The 10,333-nt window shown below is 45.7% G+C and overlaps 1 protein-coding gene across 2 annotated transcripts in view; it reads left to right on the forward strand.

Moving 5' to 3' along the window:
• The window catches only part of AGAP1 (ArfGAP with GTPase domain, ankyrin repeat and PH domain 1), a 360,673-nt gene that overhangs the window by 289,873 nt on the left and 60,467 nt on the right, over nt 1-10,333 (forward strand). For both annotated transcript variants that reach the window (XM_004386488.3, XM_023740860.1), the window contains one exon: nt 799-1,021. In XM_004386488.3, the coding sequence (XP_004386545.2) occupies nt 799-1,021 (223 nt within the window). The remainder of the gene's footprint in view (nt 1-798; nt 1,022-10,333) is intronic.

The following is a 10,333-nucleotide window of genomic DNA, read 5'->3' on the forward strand; positions in this document are numbered from 1 at the left end:
CAGTTTGTGGGCTCCAGGTGCCAGTGGTTGGGCAGAGCAGCGGGCGCTGCTGGTCTGTAGGCCCCCATTGCAGGTGGCTGGGTGTAGAAGCAGGTGCCTCCAGTCCTTGGGTCTCCGGGGCAGTTGGCTGGGTGGTAGAGGGGGTACCACCAGGCTCCCAGCACCAGTGACCAGGTGGAGAAGTGAACACCACCAGTACATGGATCCCAGCTCAGTGGCTGGGCTTAGGAGCCATATTTATTCGTGGTGTGTGTCTCTTTCCTCACTGAAATTTTCAAGCATGTCCATTGTGTGACTAATGAAAATGTTGATGTGTCAGTAGTTACAGAGATGGGTATGAGGGACATTATAGCTTTGGGACACAGAGCTGGGGTATCACCCAGCTGCCCCTCCGACCTCTTCTTTTTCCCTCTATCAGCAACTCTCCACAGTGGATGCCAGTTCATGGACAAGTTTTATCATGAACACCTGCCCTCTTGAGTTGAATGCTGTTATTGACATATTGGAAAGTGTATCTCTCCATCTGAACCAACACTCATAATTGTTTATTGTATGCGAAGGGGAAGGAACTCCCATTATCTCAGGGAGCAGGCTTGACTTAAGCCAAAATTTTGAAAGTTGCCACCAACCTGTCAAATCTTTCAAGACGGGGAGCATTTCCATAGGATTCTAGGAAGAGGCTGCTGGACACTGAATTGACTGTGTCCTGATGATTTGTTTTATTCAGAATCCAAGAGCTTCTGGAGCCAGTTGCAATGGTCTGATTGCATATCCGGCTTCCTGTTCCTCTTTTTGCAGATCCGAACTGGGCCAGTTTGAACTTGGGTGCCCTTATGTGCATTGAGTGCTCAGGGATCCACCGGAATCTTGGCACCCACCTTTCCCGCGTCCGCTCTCTGGACCTCGACGACTGGCCTATTGAGCTTATCAAAGTGATGTCATCCATTGGGAATGAGCTGGCCAACAGCGTCTGGGAAGAGAGCAGCCAGGGGCGGACGAAACCCTCACTAGACTCCACAAGGTAGGAACCTTGGAAGGCGTGTGGTTACTAATGCATTTGGCCAACGGTTAGACCACTGGAAATGGCCTTAATGACAGCCACCTTTGGAATGGCCCTGGCGACCTGCAGGAATGTTGATTAGCCCAGCATGGAGATGTCCATAGTCAAATTTGGTCTTCAGCAGACGTGGATAATTCAAACTCCTCAATTTTTTGTGTTTGTTTTGAGGCCTTGGGGAGTCCTCTCCTCCTCTTAGAAATGTATTAAGTTTCTAATCTTATGAATATATTACTGTAATTAATACATTTCTAATAGGCATAAGCTGTGCCGTTAACACTAATTAAGATTTTTTTATTCTTTAGTTCTATTATTTTTACGTCTTTGATAAGCATCTCTTCAGTTGGTGCTCTCCTCCCACCCCACCCCCAAATAAGTGAGTTTATGGTAACAAAATATATTTTGATGTTAAAATACATTTCTAACACATTTAATCAACCAAGTATGGCATAATGTATGGTGACTTCTCATTAATGTTAATTGCTATCCAGTGTAAAAATCGCATTTATTTTGAGGCCATTTAGTTTCTCATTTTTCATTTGCAGCTATTATAAACCATTTTTGAGTATACATGCATATTTAATGTTACTAAAAGGTGATAAAATTGTATGTCCTCTCAGAAGTCCTATTTCATAGAAGGAGCTTCTGGTACACTCACAATGGACCAGTCCATCTCTGTAGCTGTCTGAAGGAAGTGGATTCTGATATAGCTCAGACATGGTATGGGTGTGTCTCACAAACGTGAAGTGTAGGGGTTTAGGGTTTAGGTTTGCTTTCTGTATTCCTTTCTCAAGTTGTGAAGAGATGAAGGGAGAGAAGGTGTCTCCCATCAGTAAAAACCAAACCCATTACCGTCAAGTCAATTCCAACTCTTAGCGACCCTATAGGACAGAGTAGAACTGCCCCACAGGGTTTCCAGGGAGCAGCTAGTAGATTCGAACTGCCGACCTTTTGTTTAGCAGCTGTAGCTCTTAACCACTGTGCTACCAGGGCTCAGATACAATGAAACTCCAAGTGGAGTTCTATGATGGGCCCAAAGTGAAGGATAAGAAACTGGTTTCTGCTGCTGGGTAATAATAAGTAACAATAAAGTAAGAAGAGTGGTGGGTGGACTCGATTTCATTAACACTGGAAAATGAATGTGTGATGCCACCTTTGGTTCATCTCAGAGAATGAAGCCAGCATGTGAGTCTCGCTAGTCCTACTGGATGTTCTGGGTGAGGGTAGGGGGGACCAGAAAGTGCAGAATGTGTATTTGTTGTTTAAAATTGCATCCCGTTTGATATGTGCATTCTTTACATATGAGGTATACAATGTAATGTAAACGTGGGTAACTTTATTACAAACGGAGGAAGTGATACACTTAAAAAAATTATTTATCTGGATTTGTTTAACACTAACATACAGAAAATAAGCTGGGTCATCAACTATGAGCATTTTTAAAAGCTTAATTCACGTTTTAATATCCATTTTTTCTTAGATATGGTATCCTTCAAGGATATTTCAGGTCTGGAAATGAAAAATGATTGGAAATTAGATTGACTGTAATGTACGGTTGTAGAAAACATTAAAATAAGTTGGAAAAAAAAATCAACTTTGTACTTAGGCACCTTACTGTGTATGTGCAAAAGGAACATATATTCTATTTTTAACATTCTCAATGAATTAGAAAAGTTTGTGTTTCGACTTACCATAATTAGTGAAACCATTTAGAATGATTAGAAACAAATAAATGGGTTGATTTTTTTAACCAATACATATTTTATATTACTTTCATCTTTATTCCTAAGTGAAGACTGTATGCAAGTATTTTATAGTTCTAATTGGTATATGGAAGCCCTGGTGGCGAAGTGGTTAAGTGCTGTGGCTGCTAACCGAAAGGTCAGCAGTTCGAATCTGCCAGGCGCCCCTTGGAAACTATGGGGCAGTTCTACTCTGTCCTATAGGGTTGCTATGAGTTGGAATCGACTTGATGGCAACAAGTTTAATTGGTATATGTGAATTAATAAGTTCTTGAGTGTGTAACTTTCTCTTCTATCTGGTACTACGTATATCACATCCTTATACCACCAAGACATATACCAAAGTCTTCCTTTTTCACCAAAAATAAAATAAAATAAAATCCATTGCTGTCAAGTCGATTCTGACTCATAGCGACCCTGTAGGACAGAGTAGAACTACCCCATAGGGTTTCCAAGGAGCAGCTGGTGGATTCATACTGCCGACCTTTTGATTAGCAGCCGAGCTCTTAACCACTGCGCCACCAGGGCTCCTCCTTTTTCACAAGTGGAGTCAAATCCCATCTTTTCTTGTGGTCACATTCGCTTTCCTAAAGAACAGTGCTCAGTTATAATTGTTCTCCAAGGCCGAGGTGATGGTGATGTTATTATGTGGTATTTCCAGAGGTAAGTTTTGAATGTCCAAAACTTCACTGATCTCTGAGAGGATATTTATGTATGAGAAATGAATGTTTCTTTGTACTTCAGAAGTTCTCGTAGGGAGTTTTGTTTCTAATTAAATTCAGCCAATACTTACTGAGCACTTTGTCATAGAGAAGAAAAGACAAATGGTGATTATAACTCTACAGTGATGGTGAGGGATGTTCTCAGGGCCAGCTGAGGGTGCCAGGTCTCTGTAGAATCCAGAGAGTGGAGGGATTCCTACAGCTGGTGTCCTCTGCAGGAGTTTAAATGGAGAGAGGGCACCTGAGCTGGGATTTAAAAGAAGGGACAGTTTCCATTGCCAGGGGGAAGAGAGTGTGTGTGCCTGAGGATGGCAATGGCCTGGGCAAAGCTCACTACCATGTGGGAAGTTTGGAAATCCATGAGTCATTGTCCATGGGGCTGGGCTCTCGGGAAAGTGAGAGTGGGGATGGGTAGAGCCAAAAACAGCAAATGCCTCGGATGGCTTTGGAACGAGGGGCAGTGTTATGACAGTGAGTCTTGCGGTGGTGCAGAAGGTGAGTGGTGTGCTCCGTTTATTTGTTCATGTGTATTTTCCCTTGTTCACAAAAGAGCTAAAGGGATGGAGACGAGGCCAGGAGGCCAGTTGAAAGTGTTGCCTGCATCCTAGTGGAACATATGTGAAGCCCGAGATAACACTGTTACCACCTCTGTCTGTCAGTGTGTAGTACTGTGGTGGCTTGCATGTTGCTATGATGCTGGAAGGTAACACCACTGGTATTTCAGATACCGGCAGGATCACCCATGGTGGCCAGGTTTCCACAGAGCTTCCAGATTAAGACAGACTAGGAAGAAGGATCTGGAGATCTACTTCCAAAAATTGTTGCTGTTGTTAGGTGCCAGCTCACAGTAACTCTGAGTACAATAGACCAAAACACTTCCCAGTCCTGCACCATCCTCACAATTGTTATGCTTGAGCCCATTGTTGCAGCCATTGTGTCAGTCCATCTAGTTGATGGTCTTCCTCTTTTTCACTGACCCTCTGCTTTACTAAGCATGATGTCCTTCTCCAGGGATTGGTCCCTCCTGATAACATGTCCAAAGTGCGTGAGTTGAAGTCTTGCCATCCTTGCTTCTAAGGAACATTCTGGTTGTACTTCTTCCAAGACAGATTTGTTCCTTCTTCTGGCAGTCCATGGTATATTCAGTATTCTTCACCAATACCGTAATTCAAAGGCATCAACTCTTCTTCTTCAGTCTTCTTTATTCATTGTCCACCTTTCACATGCATATGAAGTGATTTAAAATACCATTGTTGGGTCAGGCACACCTTAGTCCTCAAAGTGACATCTTTGCATTCTAACACTTTAAAGAGGTCTTTTGCAGCAGATTTGCCCAATGCAGTACGCCCTTTGATATTTTGACTGCTGCTTCCATGGGCGTTGATTGTGGATCCAAGTAAAATGAAATTCTTGACACCTTCAATCTTTTCTCCATTTATCTTGATGGGGCTTATTGGTCCAATTGTGAGGATTTTTGTTTTCTTTATGTTGAGATGTAATCCATACTGAAGGCTGTAGTCTTTGATCTTTATCAGTAAATGCTCCAAGTCTTCGTCACTTTCATCAAGCAAGGTTGTGTCATCTGCATAACGCAAGTTGTTAATGAGTCTTCCTGCAATCCTCATGCCGCGTTCTTCATATACTCCGGCTTCTCAGATTATTTGCTCAGTATACAGATTGAATAGGTATGGTGAAAGGATACAACCCTGACACACACCTTTCCTGATTTTAAACCACGTAGTATCCCTTTGTTCTGTTTGAATAACTCCCTTTTGGTCTATGTACAAGTTCCAAAAATTAGCCAATGAATACCCTGTGGATCACAACAGAACATTGTCTGATATAGTGCTGGCAGATGAGTCCCCTAGGTTTAAAGGCAATCAAAGTACACGGTGGCTGCAGCAATGAACCTAAGCATACCAGTGATCTTGGAAATGGTGCAGGATTGGTCAGTGTTTCGTTCTGTTGTACGCTGGGTCGCCATGAGTTGGCGCCAACTCTACCCCAGCTAACAACAGCTTTACGGTTAAAACACACACACACAACTCAGTGTAATGCATGATAACAATTCAGACACTCACCATCTCCACTGTCTGTATCCACCATCTCATTCATTCAGTGAAAATGAAAAACTGAAAGTGCGGGCTAGAATTTCCATGTGGAATTCAGTTCATGAAGTAAGAATGGACCTTTCGTCCAGCTCCGACCTCTCCGAGCCGAGAAGGAAGACAATATCCCAGCCTTTGGTCTTCCTGTAGAACCGGGAAGGTTAGTAGAAACAGCTGCAGGGCTGTCTCACTGAGGCCCTAAGGTAATACTACAAAGAAATGTTTTAATAAATTTTTATCTCTAAGGAAAAGCCAAGTGCAATATATTCCATCTGATTCTCTGAAAAGGGGCCCAGACGTTTGCCCAAGAAGCCCCAGTCCATTCCACCTTATTCAGAAGATTTGATCTGACAGTGGAACGTCATTACAAATGTGCCTTCCTCCCCCACAAAACCCACACAGACTCAGCACCGTGGACAAGTAGAACAGGGCAGATCCATCTCCAAAGAAACAATCGGCCCCCAAAACCACAGTGCATCCAAGTCACCCAGACCTGAGGCCGAATTAGGAAAACAGGCGCCTTTGAACAGCTGGCCGGCCTTCTGCTTGCTGTCTCTGCACCCGATTAGGGCAGCTTCGGACGGCTAATAATTGGTTCCAGTGATTCTCGGCCGCCCTGAGAACTGCCGTTCAGACTTGAGCAGCATCATGATCAATCGAAGCTGACGGCCGCAGAGGCGGTATTGACTTTCCATTCCTAAACGGGGGAATCATTAGTCAAGGAAAGCATCTTTTAATTACTCCCAGGAAGGGAAAAAAAATCTTGTCGGGTGGATTCTGCAACAACTGCCATTTTTTCCCAGTGCATTCGATATTAAATTTATTGTCACAGGAGGGAAGAAGATGCCTTCGTACCACTTGGTAATGGAGGGTTAATTTGGAGTGAGAAGTTGCGTTAGAGTAGATCGATGTTACAACAATTAACTACATCTGGGCTGGAATCAGAATCCCCCTCTCTAATTGCTATTGATACCATTTAAGAACACGCTTAAAATACCAATTTTAAATGGGCGTGCTGAAGGGGTGGGGAGGTAGTAGCAGTGGGCAGAATTAACGAGCTTTTAGGGGTGCAAGGAGAGGTCATTTGCTGTCTGTTGTAGGTACCAGGGCTTCCTGGCACTTGGTGTATGAGTCTGTGTATCATGCCAAATAGTATGTTGTGGTGGAGAGCTGGGCCTTGGGCATGGAGCGCCCCCCAGCCAGGCAGGCGCTCTGGGTTCAGGTGTTGGGACAGATGGTGTAACAGTAGGGAGACTTTGCCGAGCTCTTGGGTGACCCTTCCAAATGGAATCATAATCTCAGAAAAACAAAAAAACAAACCCGTTGCTGTCAAGTCGATTCCAACTCGTGGCGACCCTACAGGACAGAGTAGAGCTGCCCCATAGGGTTTCTGAGGAGTGGCTGGGGGATTTGAACTGCCGACCTTTTGGTTAGCAGCCTGAGCTCTTAACCACTGCACCACCAGGGCTCCAATAAGCTCAGAGGTAGCTATTAAAGCAGGCAGGTGAATATTTCTGGAGCAAGTGAGTGAACAGGTGAACTCGTGACAGAGCATATTGGTCGGCGTGAAACATACATGTCAGGAGCTACGCCTTGCTCCTTCAGTGCCTCGAGTCCCTTGTGTGTTCAGGTGTGAACTGGGGTCTCTGACACCCCCAGCACACAGCACAGCCATCTCAATAAATAGCTCTACACTTGGTTTTAACCTGAAGTTTTGCAGGTCACACCCGCCCAGCAGCTGCACTGAAGAAAGGCCTGGCAATCTGCCTCCATAAAGATTACAGCCAAGCAAACCCTACGGGGCAGTTCTACTCTGTAACACACGGGGTCGCTGTGAATAAGAATGGACTGGACAACGGCCAACAACAACACGTCCTCGCACCCTCTGCCCACAGCCGTGTTTTAGGGACCACCCTGCATCCCCGCGGCAGGGTTGTCCTGCTTTATCTTTGCCTCCTTTCATGGAGAAGTATTTTGGATGTACTGCAGTGGGAATCATTTCCTACCGCACCGAGAGGAGCCCTCTGGTGCCACACACAGGCCTCTTGGCAGAAGCCACACTGCCGGCTAGACAGCTTCTCCACCTTGCCTGCCATCTCTGTCCCCATGTCAGGGCATCTGGCCTGGGAGGCTCTGCAGGATGGTTGCTGTTTGCATTGCAGCGCAGGTACCCTGTTTACCTGGTGGTGTGGGAGCCTGCTGATTTGGTCTAGGAAATGAAAGGGAAGCTGGAAGTGGAGAAGTGTGTTTTCAATTCCATGAAAGAGCTCTCGAGAGAAGCTCCAAGTGTAATTGAAACCACCATCGCCTCTCAGATATCACTTGGAAGGGAACTGAGTTTGCTGATTTAGTACCCGTCCTCCCCCCTCCTTTTTTTTTCTTAGCATCCTTTCTCTTTTTCTCATTGTTTGCAAGTTCACCTCCGTGCCTAAACTCCCCTCTTGTCTTCAGCCTCTAAAAAGATGGCACCTTCCGTAGGAAGATCCGCCGGGCACAGGGAATCTGTGTGGGAGAGGCCGGCTGCCGGCTGCCGCGCTTCCAGGTGGAGAAGCTGGTCCCCACGATGCCAGCCCCGGCTCCTTTTGACTGCACATTGCCGCTTTCATCTTATTTATGCACATGGCGATATTGATAAAGGGGAAGTGTATCCAAACTGAAAATAATTGGATCCCTACGGCTAACTCTGAGATATTAAAAGCAGGACCACTTGGCCATGTCTTTGTCTTGTTGGGTTTGATCATCAGATCACAATCCCGTAATCTCGGGCCCAAATTTCCGGCGTGAAGATGTGCTGTTACATATGTGGCCTCGGGGAACACGGCTACCCACACAGCCCCGGGACCGGCTCAGCTTATTATTTTTCAACAGTTCTTGGCCCGCCGAGGCGGTGTTTTGTCTCTTTTGAGTGTTTCTGTGCTTGACACCTTTTCTATTTTCTTTCTTTTTAAAAAAAAAAAAATAGGGAGAGGGAGAAATGAAAAACACAGGCTTTTGCCATGCTGACCATAGCCCATCTGCAGTTGGGTGGCATCTGTCCCCCACATGTCACTTCCCTCATTAACAAGCAATTGAATTAATTAAATGCTACTCAGAACGCGCGTAACAAGCTACCGCAGTGTCCAAATTAGCACTGATAATCAAGGATGATTTCCTTTATTATCCTGCTAAGTGGTGTGCAGACTCTGATCTCCCTGTCTGCCCTCATCTATTTACATACCCCCAGCTTCTGCCTTTGGAAGCGGAGGTTATCTTACCTAGTCAATTTGCCAAGATCACCGAGCATGGCGGATGGATCCCTGCCCCCGCCGCCACCACCACCGCCGCCACGGCACGGTCCCCTCCCCGGCTGCCCTCCCCCAGCCCCAGCCTTTGTATCTCAAGCTCACTGATAAATTAAAGTCCACCCCTGTGGTCTCTCGAGTGAGTAATAGAGGCAGAAATTTCATTTTGCAACTGGCTGATTTAATGATCCAAAGGGTAATTAATGGCCTGATTATCTTAATGTTAAATATGTCCGGCAGCAATTACTGTGACCTCCCGCTTGTCAAGGTCCGGGATCTGCTCTTCTTTCAATTAAGTTCTCTGGGGCTTAATGGTATGAATAAACTCCTGATTCTATCATCCCGGACGCAGAGGGTTCAGGGAGCTGGGGGCTCGTTTGGAGTTTTAATCAGCCTGTCTTCTACTCCAGCGATCAGAGTTAACAATTATAACAAGGACAGTTTAACTTTCTTCTTCCCGGTGTGGTACCCCACCCCCCACCCCAGCCTCACACTTTTCTTTTCTTTTATTTATTTTCTTGTGTTTGTCTCAGTGCTCAGAGGGAGAATTCTGTGTGTCGGGGAAGCGGCTGCTCCGTGAGACTCGTCTCTTCCAATATAAATTATCATGTGAACGCTGTGGTTTTTCTATTTGACAGGCTTAATTAATTGGCAGGAGCCCCCGAAAATGACAGTGCCACTAATTGCAACTCAAAGTGAATTTCTGTCATTGCCGTGTGCCTGTCGGCGGGCATGCCCCAGCCCCAGCTGGCACAGCGGGTCAGCTGTTTCCCCTCTGGGTCTCCCATCCGGGCAGGCACCTTGGTCCTCCATGATGACAGGGACAGACTCGGAGGAGCCGTGGGTTTGCAGGGAGTGACATTTATTGCCAGTAAAGTTTACCCGTCTGCCACTCCACAAACCCAACAGCTGCTAGGGGCCTTCGGATTTTCCTGAAGATATTTGAGCGACTTCACTTTAGCAGGGAGGCTTGGAATCAGACGGTGAGAGTCGTAACTCACTTAGCGACTGTTCAGGTCGAGGCGGCCCTCATTAGCACGTTGTTGAATATGCTGGAGTTTACTGGGGCTCCGTGCCCGCGTCAGAAATATGCAACGATAAATATTAAGCCAATTAGGAAAATGTACAAATGAGAAGTGCATTAACACAGCCTTAAAAATAATACCTATGGATTACAGTTGACAACAGATACAGCAGTTTATCTAGAAAGCCGCGGTCAGGGAGCTTGGCGGGAAGTTAGGTTCAGCTGTGCTAATTTTGGAACAGGCTTGGGTTACAGGGTAGCTCTAATTGTAATAAAGGTGATTTTAGGAAGAGTCTGCGGAAGGTGAAGTAAAATGGAGCCTGCCCTTTAAAGGACAACTGTCCCTCACGCTGTCCCTGTGACCCAGATGGGCCAAACAGTCCTATCGGTTTATGGCAG

The sequence above is a fragment of the Trichechus manatus genome, unplaced genomic scaffold, assembly GCF_000243295.1.
Source record: "Trichechus manatus latirostris isolate Lorelei unplaced genomic scaffold, TriManLat1.0 scaffold00165, whole genome shotgun sequence".
NCBI classification, from domain to species: Eukaryota; Metazoa; Chordata; class Mammalia; order Sirenia; family Trichechidae; genus Trichechus; species Trichechus manatus.